General features: G+C 38.7%; 1 protein-coding gene across 1 annotated transcript in view; it reads right to left on the reverse strand.

The window, feature by feature from the left end:
• LOC148160208 (uncharacterized) overlaps positions 1-12,131 on the reverse strand; it is a 45,977-nt gene extending 33,846 nt beyond the window's left edge. The window contains exons 1-2 of the mRNA XM_088004623.1: positions 11,074-12,131; positions 8,020-8,080 (exon numbers count right to left, since the gene is read on the reverse strand). Of these exons, the coding sequence (XP_087860749.1) occupies positions 8,020-8,080; positions 11,074-12,131 (1,119 nt within the window). The remainder of the gene's footprint in view (positions 1-8,019; positions 8,081-11,073) is intronic.
• Between the last annotated feature and the right edge of the window lie 3,910 nt (positions 12,132-16,041).

The raw sequence follows: 16,041 nt of genomic DNA on the forward strand, positions 1-16,041 counted from the left end.
TCTGCTGTGAAATACGTTCAGTATTCAATCAAAGAGACACTGAGGAAAAATGTAAATAATGTATTTGCACCTTTAATCAATAGTTAGAGGGAACACGTTTCTCTCTGTGTTTCCATATTCAATCAGCTGAACTGTTTATCCTATATGAATGAAGCAAGATTCAATTTGCAGATATGCTGTGATACAAATGAGTAATTATTACTCTTGGCTGCAGCTGAGCTTTCTCTATTGTTTCTATATCCCTAGAGACACATATTTAAAAAATAACCAGCTCTGTGAACTCTCATTTCAAGTCCTTAAATGACTGCTGGTTTTTAAGCCAGCTCTGTAAAGTACATGGGGGAAAAGAAAAAAAAAAAAAGAAAAAGATAACTACTTCTTGGATCTATTTTTTTTTACAAAGCACATGCTCATCCATAAACAACAGCTTTCAAAAAGTCTCATCTTATAAATTTGTGCATGTGTGCATTTATTCCACCTCACTGTCAACCTAGGATGCAGACACACACACACACACTTTCTTCATGCTTTCTTTCAGCAGGTCCTGACAGGTGGTCCTGTGGGACACATCTCAGCTGGCAGCAGGCTTCATCTTCCACTAAAACCAAGTCTGGGTCAGGGGTAAAAGTTTGAGGAGAGGGAGGACCCCGGTATATCACAGTGGAGCACATGTAAATGGGAAAACAAAGACTGCAGGAGGCCATACTTTTTTGTGCAATGAAAATGTGTTCTTTATCGATCTAGGTTTTCATTAGCTCTGAGTCACGAGCTTAAAAATGACCAGAAATTTGCTTAAATACATCAATCATGTTTGATATGGCTTTAATATGAGTTTCACTTTTTTGAACTGAATTACTGAAATTAATTATCTTTTTATGACATTCAGAACATTACCTGTTGTATATGAATGAATGTGGGCCATCACTGAAGATATTTGTGTTACATCTGTCAAAGGAGCAAATGCAGCCTTTACTGACATGATCTCAAGGCAATGCATATAAATTTAATGCTGCTTTACATATAAAAGCTTCAGCAGGTAATAAGGAAAATAAGTTGGTAGAATCCAAGATCTATTCGCATCAGCAACTTTAAGCCAAACACTTGGTAGATATTTTTTACTAATAACAAATGACTCTATCCACTAAGTTTTTAATGAGACAGCTGAGGTGACCCTTGATGAGCACACATGCTAAAAGGTTAACCTTTTAACCTTTTCTTTTCAAGAACGTGAGGTTTCCTCGCATTCATGAAAGAACAATAACACAATCACAAGAGAAACGCCAATTTAGAGAATAAAACTAACTTTCCTCGTTGTTATTGTTGTTGTGCAATGAAACTATCTTGTAATTCTTACTTTATTCCTGCTGCCTCTCGTTTCACACGCTGTCAAACTAACCACACCTTTAATTCTGTCATCGCCACACTTGTCCTTGTACTTTCTTTTTTTTTAACCATTCTTTTTTTTTTTTAGTTTGTCATTTTCCTTTCAGAATGACTTTGCCGCCTCCTCCTCTACTCCACCTCTTCCTGACGCCTGAGGGGCGTCATGAGAAATCTGTCACTTCCTGACTGTTCATCCACAACCAGCGAGCAGACTCCCAACATATCCTATCCTTTCACTTCTTTGATCTTGCTGCACCACTAGAGTCAACAAAAATGCTTTACATGCATTCCTTCCTTGTGCATCGATGCATGTTGTTTCTATGTTTTACTTGATCTCTCCATATTCAGATGTAAGTCAATATGTGTAATGCACATACTGACTTACATCTGGTTTAGTTCTGGTTCGGAACCAGCATATATCCTTCTAACACAAGACACCAAACATCTATGTATCTCCATAATACAAATAATATTTACAAACTGTTTTCATACTTTACACGATTCCCCTCCAACTGCACAAGCTGTACTTATTTCTCCCTGATTGAAGCGGTTTCAGTTATTCACATGTTCAAATGGGATCATTGGTGTGTTAACTTTTGCCAGATTCTTTTAAAGTGTAAAGAAGAAGAAGAAGAAGAAGAAGAAGAAGAAGAAGAAGAAGAAGAAGAAACAGCAGATCGATTCAGTGTACTTTTGTTCCACACTGGTGGAAGGAAAACAAATAGATGCATTGTAATTGGAGAAAAAAACAGAAGCTGCTTCTCCAGCAGCAATATGCCACTTTGCCGGTAAACGGCTGAGTCATGCACTAAAATAAGAAAGAAAACTCTCTATTTTTGTCAGACCACAATTAATGCCTCAGCTTCTCCAAGAAGCAGCTCAAGATGGTATAGGTGTGAAACAGACAAAGTGCTGTAATAAAACATGACATCAACAAATGTACCAGCTCTGTTCAAAAGGAGATATTTGTTTTGTCTTCACTGAAGTTTTACACCTTTTCTCAAAAACACTATTGATTACGTAGAGTTTTCAAATGTGAAAACAACAATTCACCTAACCTTGAGGAAAATAAAGCAAGCCTATCATAAATACACAAAACTATAACCCACTAATAAATCTGCTTTTGCAAAAATAAATTAATAATAAATGCAATTCTGGTCAGAAGTTTTTCTCCACTCACCTTCATGAATTTAATATTCATTTTGTGCTTTTAATCATTATGAGTGGAATGACTGTACGACAAACAATGGCAATGATTTTTAGGAACAACAAATAGGTGGGCTGTTTTTGAATTTATTGGGCTTTTTAAAGGACATTTCGTTATTAAGATTATTGCAGGATCTTAATGTTGAATTTGAAAAATATGTGGGTCAGGTTCGCCTTACTATGGGTTGTTTCTCCATCAAATAATGTTTGTATAGATTTGAGTTTGTATGTATTATTTTGAAACTACACTGGAATTCAATTAGATATAATCACAAGCTACAGTTTCATCCATAAGATAGAAAATAAAGAAGGAAAATTGTAATGTAAAAAGTATTTATAGAAGACCAATGAAAGAAATCTACGGTAATGTATTTTTATTAATACAACAGAAAAAAAAATCACGTTTCAATAACAATATTTGTCTAGCTTCACACCTGGGGATAGAGAACATATTAAATGGTGCCACAAGTCCACTAAATCCAGAAGAAGAAGAAGAAGAAGAAGAAGAAGAGCAAGAAGAGCTGTAGCATCTAATGTGTCAGTGTTTGATTTCTTTTTCTTTTTCTTTTGCTTGTTGCGACTTCACTGGAAGGTTCATGACCAAGTCAGTTTATTCATAAGTGCATGCTCCGGACACCAAAGGTCAAAAGTCTGCTCACAGTCTTTTTTTTTCTGCATACCCAGCAGCGACGCCGCGTGTGTTTTCAGCAGCCAATTTTAAGCTGCGAAAACGACGGCTGAAGTTGTGCTGCAGTATCAGCTCACTCAGCTGTGAAATATGGCTGACATGGCCGTGTGCAAACCACAATTACGCCTCGAATCCCTGACAAAGTGACCACAGAGCACTAGTTGTTCACTCAACTGTGCAATATGAACTGGTGGACCCTGCCTGCAATGCCTCTATTTGCCCAAAACACAATCGCTGCGATGTCACACACAGTCCCCAGCATTTGCTGCAGAAAGAGATTGGCACCAAAGTGACAGGAGGGAGAAGAGCCTATTTGTGCTACTTAACAATGGCTGAAAGAGGAGGACAGGCTTTATTGTGTGCTCGCAGATTGACTGCCTACAGTGGATTTCTCATCTGTTATTACTGTGTTTTTACTATATGATGTCAGTGCAGCGTTTGAGTTTCATTTTGATCTAGAAGAGGAAAAATTTGCCTCCTGACCTCTAAGATGTGCTTGAAATAGTTTAGTTTGAAGCTGCTTTAAATTAGTATTTGTTTAAATTCTTCCTGCCAGTGGAAGAAAATCAATAAATACAAAAACATTTTCAAAACTGGGCCCATATACAGGCTGTTTTCAGCTATGCATTGAGTGCAGCCTGTGATGATGACAGAAGCAGGATTAAACTCTTGTTTGTCTTGGATTTCTAAGACATTAATCTTGAATTTCAGGCCTCATTTCACAAAGGAAGCTTCAAAATTCGAAAACCATTTCTGCAAAGGGGGGGGGGGATAACAGTGACTCAGATTCTTGAGGTTGACAGGCCCACAGTTCCTCATTATTGCTGATTGGATAATTGCTGTTTTCAGATGATGTTCTAAGAACCACTTCTCATTCTTTAATTAGCATTTTTTTTTTTTTTTTTTTTACAATTTGTAACGCTTTTCTTTGTGACATTTCATTGTTTTCTGAAGCTGCAGCCTCCAAGAAGACAACCCAACTAGAATGTTTTAAAATGTAGTCAAATACGGTATTTTTGTTCTGACAATCTTTTCACCCGTAAGTGGTTAAAAATACAACTATAAATGTTCAAAAGAATCTCACCGACATCACATTTTATAAGCCTGCTTCTACACACCATGGGTTCATTGTTGCAATCTTGTTTTTTCTCCCCTGCATGTTTGGATCTTGCAGTCGTCTGAAATAAACATCCAGAAGTTACTGTTTCCAGTTGACACATCAGATCATGTGTTTGGTGACAATAACAACGCCATCGTACACCTCACCTCTCGTCCAATGATCGCTAAACATCAACAACAGCTCTCTGGCTCACTGCGTGGATAGACAAAAGGATGAATGGATTAATAATGGTGTGAAAGCCTGAATCTTCCGAAGTCCAACACAGTGGTTTCCTTTAGCTTACCTCACAATTTCGCTTTATCTCATGATCTCATTCTCTGATTCGATTAATAAAAATGGATAGAGCTTTGGCCTGTAAAGTGCCTTGAGATGAGATTTATTGTGAATAGATTTATACATAGCCTTTATTGGTTGGCAAAAAAAAAAAAAAAAAAAATCCCGGGCTATTCTAGAATAAAACATTGATAGCGCAGTTTGTTAGAAACAGCTCCAAAGGGCAGCAGTGACGGTTTTCCAATTACCACAAAACATTAATAACGAAATGCCTGTTTTAATTGCCATAATTTTCCGTTCTGTGTTTTGATTTAAGAATATCCAGGGCCGCATGGAAAGAGGCCTCATTTTGTGGATGTTTTCTATGATTAGACAGAGGTCGGTTCTGAATAAATTCACAAAAACTCTGAAAATGTGATCGCTGATTACATTCTGTGTCTAAGACATTAAAAGTCATTAACGCCTTGAATTAACTCTCTATTCATAAAATCTGTCATAGATTTAAAGTGAGCTTGGAAGCACCGGCTGAATGTAACACCTAACACTTAATTAAAAGACTTCCTGTGCTCGATGAAATTCAAATAAAGCCTGGAGTGTCATAAATCTTGGCAACAGCCAAGGCACCACTGGACAGATTTATTGGCTTTTTATCTTTGTGCTGAAACTCAGCAAAGCTCAGCTTATCGGGCTGACGAATAAACACGTTATTATGTCAGAAGATTATCAGCTCTGTATGGAAACAATTGATTGTCTGTTTGCCTGTTTAATGCAAATGGACCAAAACAATCCACTGTGAGCAAGTTATGTTGGTTGGCAATGCCAGACGGTGCTGGTTTGTGAGCGGACAAAAATATTAGTACGTTAGAAAGATCTGCAAAAGCTTCTCTGATCTGCGTTTAGGGGGGAGGGAGATTTTGCAGCAGCCGTACATTTACTTATATGTTGCAGAAAATAGAAACACAGCTGCAAACTAATTTTCACACATGTGCACACCCCCACAGTCATGTCATCACTCACCTCTGCATACATCCTCACAGCATACATGATTAGCACTGCTATTAATAATCTGGATGTTCATTACGCTGAAGAAGACAAACAAATTACCACAAACTGCAGATTTTTATTAATGTACCTTTGTTTCATATTAATTGTACAATTAAAGATTAAGCGCATGGTTAAGATATAAATTAGACTAATTATATTTTTTAATGGTTTCTAAAAAATGAAATAGAATCACTTTATCAATCCCTGTTTGCAACAGACGCAGGAACAGAAGCTGCTAACAGGCCAGTTTCACTCCTAATGAGAGGATTAATTTGTCCATTAAGGTCTTTGTGAAAATACAGAGGTATTGGAGGGCAAAACTGGGCGGAAACACTCACCGTCTCCTAATGGTAATCATTAAATTAACTAGATAATTAGAACTAAACTCAGAAATTTCTAAGCTTTGATATTTTGTGCAGCTGCGCTCGTTATAAATCTTTATCCACTGGTGGAATCAGAGTCAGCAAGCCACATCCATCTCTCTGCCTCCCTCTTTCCTCTGCTACAGGCAGTAATATTTATGGACTGTCTGCAGGGTCACACGGTCTCACAGAGAGCACCCATAAAACCTATCGCCACTGTCCTGCTGGCCCGTCAGTAGTTATGTGATTGTAATGGAAAGTCTACGGTTTTTATGTGGATGTTGGGTTAGAGATTTGTGCATGTTGTTGGTGCATTTGTAGATGTGGATGGACTTGGTTTGTATGCCAGTTTAAAAGAGGCACCTCAGATTGGAGGTTGTGTGTTTTACGAGCAGCCAACAAATATTCCCCAGCAGACTTTGGCAACGGGAAGATTGGAAATGTTCACGCAGCTGGGACACAAGATTGTGGAACAAAACCCAAACATTTCTACAACACCAAGGAGTTTCAATTATAGTCTATGTGGCCTTTAATAAGGAAATCAGTCTCAAATTGGACTTTAAGACTATAAAGCCCAAAATATTAATAAAACGGTACTGTGTGCCTGGAAAATATCCATTGTTGTGCCTTAAGGCTGTGAAGTCATGTTTCATGAAAAATAAATATATGTCTTTAGCAATATTTACCACAGTCAGATTTGATGTTATAGGCCTTTTAGCTTTCTAGAAATGTCAATATAAGTAATCTAATTTCTGATAAGAAACAAACTCGGGCATCATAACTGCAATTCAATGATGCACAAATCTGCCCCTCCATATCAGAATCTCATCTGACAATTATCTGAAAGAGAAATGACTGAAAAGATATTAGATGGTTTCTAGTTTCAATATCTTTACACTATTTTATTTCTCTTGCAAAGTTTATGTGCCAGCTTCAAACTGTTATGTCACTAAAAATAAATAAGGTTCAGTGTCTAAGCTTGATGTCTATTTATGCTATTTTTCCACCCTTTTAAAAGATTATCTGATGAGATAGAAGCAAGATGTTACTCAACAGATAGAGAAACAATAATCATCAGTATCTCTGGTTTCAGAAAAACCAGAGATACTGGTTTGACTAGCAAGTGCAACGTGATTTAGGGGAATCACATTTCCAAGGGTTACAATTGCTCTATGAACTCAAAGGCTGCCTTGTTCCCTTAATTCAAAATTATAAGGGACATTGTTAAAATATTCCCCCATGGCGAAGCACAAGATTTTGATGGAGCATCTTCGTTCTTAGTTTTTACCAGTTTATCTCTTGCGAACGCATAACCCGTGTATTTATATCATTTAAGCCTAACTGGTCATTATACAAAACTATTTTTGCTATGTTTTTATTAGCATTTCATACCATACATAACACATAACATTAATACTGTCTACAATATTATTTACAGCATAAAATGTTGCATATGTAAGTTTCTTTGCTAGCTTTCAAAGTGATTTGCATTGAGGCTAAAAACAACCCCGCCCCCCCCACAAAAAAAAATGTGATAGATAATCTAAGTCTTTTTCTCCCTATGGCACAGAAAGAAATGAGACATAAACTGTATGAGTGCAGCTAAGTGGTTTACTGACTGTCATCTAATGCAGGAATATGGCAACTTGCACAGACCAGCTGTTACTAACAGCAGACACATCATTAGTGCTATTTGCTTTGTGAATGACATGTTCAGAAGGAGCACATAATGCTAATGTAGGGTTGTTTATCAACATGAATCCATTATAAAGGATTTTATTTACATCCTAAGATACACAATACATATTCACATGCATCTTTTAGATGTCTCATTGTTCCATTAAAATCCTCTGCATCCTTGTGTCTAGGTTGACTGGAAGACTCAAGCTGGTACCTGACAAACACTCAATCAAAGTCGATGTGAAATATTTGACAAAGATCACTGCATGATGTCCCATAAAGGCAACAGCATACTGGACGTCCTCCTTGACTGCAGCCGACAGACTGACAGGGTAACCAGCATGATCACTGTCATGTTATAAACAAGCATAATCACAAAAGAGCAGATAAATGGCACAGGGCACATGGGCACAGGACAAGGTGGCAGGTTCTAATCTTGAAAGATCAAAATGTGAATGACTGTTTTTAGAGTCTTTAGTGTGAACAGACGGGCATCACAGTGAAGGTAATATTCATCACCCAAACCAAGAAACATGCTCCATTTCCTGCCTGTCAATCCAAAGGTTAATGGAAACATCAGAGAGTCACATCAAATCGCCACCAAGGTAACCATCTGGGTGGAAAGGAAAGGTTTCTGCTGTAGCCACAGCAGCACTTTTTTCTTTCTTTTTTACTTTAAGAGGTGGAAGTCAAAGATTTTCTTTACAGTCACTAAAGAATCCTTGGAGAGTCAACGGTGTTACAAGAGCAGAAAAATATGCTTAACCTCAAGAACTCTTGGGAATGAACAACAGCAGCTCATTTCTACAAAAAAAAAAAGAAGAAAGCAAGACCAGCACTGTAAAAATATTTTGCCTGCATGATTTATCAATCTCAGATGAAACAATGCACTGTAGGTGAAATATTGAGGTCAATCTTTGTAGCAGTGAAGATTGCAGTACTATGTGGAAACAGGTCACTTAATAGATTCTTATTGGCAAGGGGGTTTATCTAATTTGGGATCTGTAAAAACACATATGTATCATATTTTAAACTCCACGTAGTACATTAAAAACAGCAGTGCCGATGTGAATAGACATTTTACTTCGACTGTATCATTACAGGGCATGTCGTTTTTTTCTTCTGTGCTCTCCTTTTTTTTCTAGTGAAACAATGATTGAAGTCCACAGGTGCTTGTCAAAGAAGAGCAAACATCAGCATGCTCAGATGTTCTCTGACAAGGCACAAGAGGAAAATCCATCAAAGTCAGAAGAATCTGTCCTCTGTGAATCACAGACGTCTGGGTCAGATTTCATGCTGCACCAAATTTTGCTGAGATATCTCAGTCGGGACCAAATTGATGGACTGGAATGCTAGTGAAAAAAAAAATAAAAAAAATAAAATATATATATATATTGAAGTTGTACTATTTTTAATAACAGCAAGATAGCAGAAGCCAAAGCAACAGCAGATTTATTTGTTTATTTATTCCTTTGTGTTTTTTGGAATAAAAATGGTTTGAATAGAACAAGAAATATTGTCCCTTTTAGAAGGGACTTTTAGTGCAGAAACAGTTCATAAAACAGGAAAGCACTCAGAGCTTACATACTCCTCCATTACCATCCAGCCTAAGAAGAGGACAACCTCAACCTGCATGGAAACACAGAGTAGATGCTCACGCTGTTACCTCCCGACACCTCACAAGCGCAGTGACCGTTTCACCTCTCCACTCTTGTGCCTCTCCATTATTTAAATCCCTCGCTGTTATACTTCAGCCCACTGACGACACTACGGTGCGCATAATAGCTTGTTTTTATGAATGAACCAAACCATGTTAAAGTAAACCATGTAAATATAGTTTACACTGGAATCATTGTTTTGGATTTAGTGTAATAGTTGAGAAAAAAAAGCTTTCTAGTTTGCTGTGAAAATGGAGTACTACAAAATGTAAATGTTTATTAGAAAGGACAAGACCCAGGAGCCTGGCATAAACCACATTTTTACTTAGAAGCATTAAAGAATATATGCTAATTATGAAAGAAGCAGTGACTGAATTCATTAAGTAATTATTTTCCCAGACAACCCAAGTTCATTTACAAACTGAGCTGTTTTTTCAGGAACAGGTCTGTAAAAACAGCCTGTGTGCTACATTCAAGAGAGAGATTTATTTGATGCATCAAAGAGTGATGTCATCACTGCTGATGTCATTGTTACCAATGGAACTGAACATTCTAATGGTGCATTCACACCAAACACGCTTTGAGCGTCAGGCGAGTCTGCTTTATATTCAAAGTCTATGTGGAGCTTTGGATGCGCTCGACACATCCAAACAGTTCAAATGGATGCTCGAAACACGCCGCATCGGCCCTCGGCGTACCTCCACATAGAGTTTGAATGTAAACCAGATGCCCCTGACATATAATGTGTTATATGTCCAGTGTCATATTAGGTCCATCATATTAGGACCAAAGCCTGGTCCTAATATGATGGATTCATTGCTTTGGGTCAGGGGAAATGTTTAGAAGTAGGATGCAAATTAGGTTTTAGTTAATGTTAGGGTTAGGAATAGATTAGTATCGGTTAAGGTTAGGGGAAATATCTGGGTTAGGAAAAATCGCAGCTACTAAAATGAAGGGAAATCAATGCAAAGATCTAATATGGGTCGAATTAGTTTTGACAAACCTCTATACCATTTTGTTTTCTAAATCATTGTAAAAATAACAATTATATAATGTTGTTTTTCTTCCAATTGCATAGCTGCAGTACACTAGTAGTCTAATGCGTTGAATGTGCTGAGACACATTCAATGCATTAGAAACAAAAGATTCTGATTTTGGTTGCGATTGGTTTCTAATGCATTGATTGTGTCTAATCTGGCTCTGCTATTGTCCAGAAACAACCAATCAGAACCAAAAGTTTGCCTTTTGGTTCTGATTGGTTGTTTCTGAACAGCAGCTGAGTCAAAGGAATTTTCACAGATTCTCTGTTTCATATTCTACTGTCAGACACTTTTAACAAATATTCATTCATCCATCATCTAACACGCTTATCCTTGCACACACACATTCACACTTTAGGACAATTTAGAGAGATCAATTAATCAATTAAACATCGGTTTGGATAGTGACCTAGGTTAGTGCCACCTGGGTGTGGGTCGGTGTAAAGGCCGAGCCGGACTTAGCTTGGCCTTCATGCCAATGCCAACATGAAGACCCTCCATGCAATCAGTGGAGGCTGGTTGCATGGATGTCCGTCTTTCCTCAGACCTCCATGTTTGATTGGAGGTCCATCTTTCTTCGGACCTCCCTGGTTGATTGGAGGTCCGTCTTTCTTCGGACCTCCCTGGTTGATTGGAGGTCCGTCTTTCTTCGGACCTCCCTGGTTGATTGGAGGTCCGTCTTTCGTCAGACCTCCCTGGTTGATTGGAGGTCCGTCTTTCTTCGGACCTCCCTGGTTGATTGGAGGTCTGTCTTTCCTTGGTCTCCTCTATTTGGAGGGAGCCTTCTGTTTGCAAGCTAGATGTGGGTCGGTGCAAAGGCCGAGCCAGGCTATGCATGGAGACCCCTTGTTGATTGAAGGTCTGTCTTTCCTTGGTCTCCTCTGTTTGCAGGGGGAGCTCTGGTCGGGTGGAGACTCTAGGATGGTTGTTTTCTAGAGCAAGTTTTAACTCCACCTTCAGGTCTGCAACCTGACCCTGCAAAGCTTTCACCATTTCTTCCTGAGCCTTAAATTTGGAAGCCTGCTCAGAGTGACTTTTGAGCTGCTCCTCATATTTAAGTCTCACTTTGTATTCTTCAACCATTACTTCAATTAGACCTTTATTGCGGGAGGCGTATTTTGCAGCCTCCCGCTTGAAGTACTCCAGTTGTTGAAGAACGCTCTTGTCAACTGTAACTTTGGAAGAGCAAGAAACCTTTGGCATATCTTTAATCTTTTGCTGGTGACGTTCTTTTTCCAACATTGTTTGCAGTTTTTGAATCTCCTCCTGCTGGGATTTGACTTCAGCCTGAAATGCAACCCTTCGGTCTCTTTCCTGATGGAGTTCAAAAATCTGATTCTGTAACTCTGTTTTAAGATCGTCTACCTGCTTTGTAAGATCTTTGACGTGTTGGTTTGTCTCTTCCACGTCTTCCACTGAGGGGGTTATCTCAAAGCCAGCAGAGGGTGTTGTTTTCTGCTCGACTTCCAAAGACGTTGGTCTCTCAAAGTTGCCGGAAGGACTTGATTCCCCCTGGATCTCTGATTGATCTTCCGGCTCAATGGGGCCGACACTGTCATCTTCAACAGGGAAAATGACAGCGTCGTAGTCGACTTGGATGTTGAGGTCTACCATGTCGACCCATGAAAGCTTAGCTGGAAAAGCTTCATGTTTAAAAGCAGTCTGCTGTTGCTTCATGACTGGTTAATTCTCACTTCTCTGGAATCGATATCTAACAAGCTCTGAAGGGTGATCTGCCGCGATTGAACTGTGGAACAGATCAGAGAAAACTCTGTCTGCGAGCTACATTCAAGAGAGCGATTCCCTTGTGATATCATAGAGTGATGACATCATTGCTGATGTCATTGATACCATTGGAACTGAACATTCTATCCACCTTACTCCTGGGAGGCTTACTGGGGAAACGATTATGGATCTTACTTCCGGCGCCCACCGAAAGTAGCAGTATTTCATTGTAATTTATAGGATTTTTGGCTAATCTATATTCATGATAGAAGTTACATCTCTTTTCAGTTAATTTACTGCCTTGCACAGCAACATTAGAACAAACATTCGCATTTTACTGCCCCCCATTAGCGTTAGCCTTTCCCCTAAAAATAGCTTTTAGCTATTTTTCTTATTGGCCACGCTTTGTACACTGAATGGAGGAAGTCAATGTAAGACAACATGCTAGTGATGCCCCACATGCTACTGACAGCATTTAGGCTAATGTTAGCAATTTGGCTCATTTTAACTTGTACACTAATTTCAACATACTGAACAGCATAAGTCAATGTTACTCAATATGCTTGTGACTCTCTTGCTTTTGAGTACTTTGCCACTTACTTTAGCATTGATGCTAATTTGTAGCGTCAGAACACTGGATTCCAACCGACAGGCACACTTTGGCAGGCCCCATTTAAATTTCTTCAGAAATTTTCTAGTTGTTCTCTCTAATTTGTCCATTGATGTAAGTGAGTTTGCCTCCATGGTTGTGTCTATATGAATCTTTTATTCATGTAATGGCCTCTGGACAGAGGTTCAACTCTACAAAAATCAAGTGAGCATTCAAAAAAGAACGATGGATGAAACTCATTCCATCTTTTATTTCTCTTCAAAAGAACTACTTCGAGTGATGTCACCAAGTGAGTAGGTTCATTTGCATCTTCTCTACTTCCAGGGCTCACTAAAGAAAATGCTGCTGGCAGCCTCACACATCTGAGAACACCAGGATTTGCAGAGAAACATGTTCGCAGTTAATTGCTGTTTTCTTCTAGTTCCAGTCTGAATCTCCAAACGACAGAAACAAGCTCCTCCTATTTAACACAGACATTTACAGCTTGGCAGCAGCATAAAAGATGGCCATGAACTCAATTCTTTCTCATAATTCATATTGTCCCTTTTAACAAATTAGATCCCAAAAGACCAAATTAGGACTTGTGTATTGATTCTGAAATTCATTTAAGCTTAGTGAAATGGCTGCAGGCAGAAGTGAAAGCTGTATTGATCATACTAAACCCTCAGCTATAAACAAGCATTCAGAAACACAGTTGTGCAGGTCTCATTCCTGACAAGAAGATTATATGTATTAAAGCACAAGGTAAGTCAATATTTCTGTTTAATTTAGTTGCACCGAAATATGGAAATAACTTTACATTAAACCTAAAAAGATGTATTTAAAGAATTTATTGCCTGTATTGGTGGAGAGTTTTAAAACATGAATTTCACGTGGCACAACCATCACACAGTTATTCCCCAGCAGGAATAACTGCAAACCGTCCTCTGATGCATATAATCCATCACTGTCAGAAAAAGGCAAAAGAGTGAAGGGCGTTTTTTTTGTTTTCCATCTGACCATCTGAGTGATATGTTGAAACTCCTCCTTGACAATAATGGAGAACACACTAATGAGCCCTTTAGACAACTGTTTTCTCTTTCAATTAAGCGTAATAACATCTCCATAAATCTAAAACTGTTTCAGAGAACGCTGAATTTTTCATCCAACACGTTTTGTCTCTTCATAACTAGTCCACCTCTTACCACCAGCACCCATATACACCCTGTTTCACATTTTGTATTTCTTTCTTCCCCCCTATGTTTGGCCTGCCAAAACTATTATTTCAAATAAACATAAAGAGCTGAAAGTGGAGAAAGATTAAATTAATAACTGTTTAGTTTAATACCACTAATAATAATCCCATCTGTCTCTTCAGCTTGGGTTAGCTCAGCTCAGTCTGAGTCTCGGGGGATGGATTCAGACACAGCTTTAGTCTCGTGATCACATTTTAGTTGCCAGGTAACTACTGATGAATCCAGAAAGAAATGGCATGAGCCAAGAAACAGTGCGGCTTCTAATTCTCACATGTGCTTCAACGCTTTTTTAGGTTTTAACACATTTTTTATGTTTACTTTAAAGATTAATTGGGGCATGCCATTAGCAATGCATAAGGAGAGCAGTGACTGACCTGCGAAGCAGGTCAGTCACTGCCTCCATGCATTGCATGGCAGGCACCTATTGTTCTACACCCAATAGAACGCCTGGATATTATTATTGGGGCATGCCATTAGCAATGCATAAGGAGAGCAGTGACTGACCTGCGAAGCAGGTCAGTCACTGCCTCCATGCATTGCATGGCAGGCACCTATTGTTCTTCACCTAATAGAATGTCTCTTTATTTATATATATCTTTATTTTTCTTCCATTACCGTTAATGCGGCTCGTACCGCTGCGTGCCCACCCACAAAAGTGGTATCAAATCGTGCGGCTCGATGCCGAGAAGGGAGCTATTATTTTTATTGGGGATCGGAGTTACGATGGCGACGTAAAAAGCGAAAAACGAGCGAAATTTCCAACTGCCGAAACGCAGAGTGTAACTGACACCAACTGCCGCTTTTTTAGAGTGAGAAACAGGGTGGAATTTTGACCCCAAAATAATTTTGAAATCGCTCTCATGGGTGCAAAAATTGCTCTATTGGTATGAAAGTCGGTCATGACATTGATACGAATGCCTGCTCCGGTAAAATGTTTTCAAAATTTCCCTAGGGCTTACGGTTTTCGGTCTAGGTGCTTCAGAGCAAAGTTTTGGGACAGGATAACTGACGCTCCTCCCCAGTGTTTTACATACATTTCTGAAAAATCTCTGAGCTCAGCGCACAACATTTTCCTCTCAACACTGCAATTACTGTGAATGAGCTACAGATATGAATCGCGGTACTAAATGAGACGACAAATAGCCCTCTCATTTGCTTCAAACGGTTTTTGGATCGGCCTTACGGATCCTGAACGGGAAGCAGTTGTTCGGACTGCTTTTTTCATTAAAACTGACTGGGTGTCTCATAAAGATAGATAAGTCTGACACACACAGGGCACTTTCATCACTATAGCAACAGAATGCAGAGAGGGAGAACTGCTGGGGTTTGGACTACAAAGACTCTGTAGTCCTAAGAATGGCGGAACACTTTAATACAGAGGGCAGAGCAGAAGGTCAGAACTACAACATGGTGGAACACTCAATTATTACAGAGGAGGCCTCAGCTGGCAGTTAGAACTACTTCCTGTTTTGGGCATTATACAGCTAGATTAACCAAACCACTGTTACACATTGGATTAGTGTGGTTATGAAAATTAAGTTTACTGAAAGTTTCAAAATAAAACTCTGAAAATTGCACTCACAAAAGTGAGTGCAATAAAATAATATAAATCTTATTTTATGTTTTTTTTCTCAGGATAGTGAACTGCATCAGACGACAAACAGCCCTCTCATATGCTTCAAACAGTTTTTGTTCTAACTGTACAGCCTTGCGAAGCAAGGCTGTACGTTTATATCAAACTTTCTTAAAATAAGCATTTTAGCAATTCTTTCACTCAGGTTAATTGACAGCCTGTACATTTATATCAAACTTTCTTAAAATAAGCATTTTAGCAATTCTTTCACTCAGGTTAATTGACAGCCTTGCGAAGCAAGGCTGTACATTTATATCAAACTTTCTTAAAATAAGCATTTTAGCAATGTTTTCCTCTCAGGTTAGTGGACAGCCTTGCGAAGCAAGGCTGTACATTGACATCAAACTTTGTTAAAATAAGCATTTTAGCAATTCTTTCACTCTT

The sequence above is a fragment of the Poecilia mexicana genome, unplaced genomic scaffold (assembly GCF_051168715.1).
Source record: "Poecilia mexicana isolate PSO_F unplaced genomic scaffold, ASM5116871v1 scaffold_3, whole genome shotgun sequence".
NCBI classification, from domain to species: Eukaryota; Metazoa; Chordata; class Actinopteri; order Cyprinodontiformes; family Poeciliidae; genus Poecilia; species Poecilia mexicana.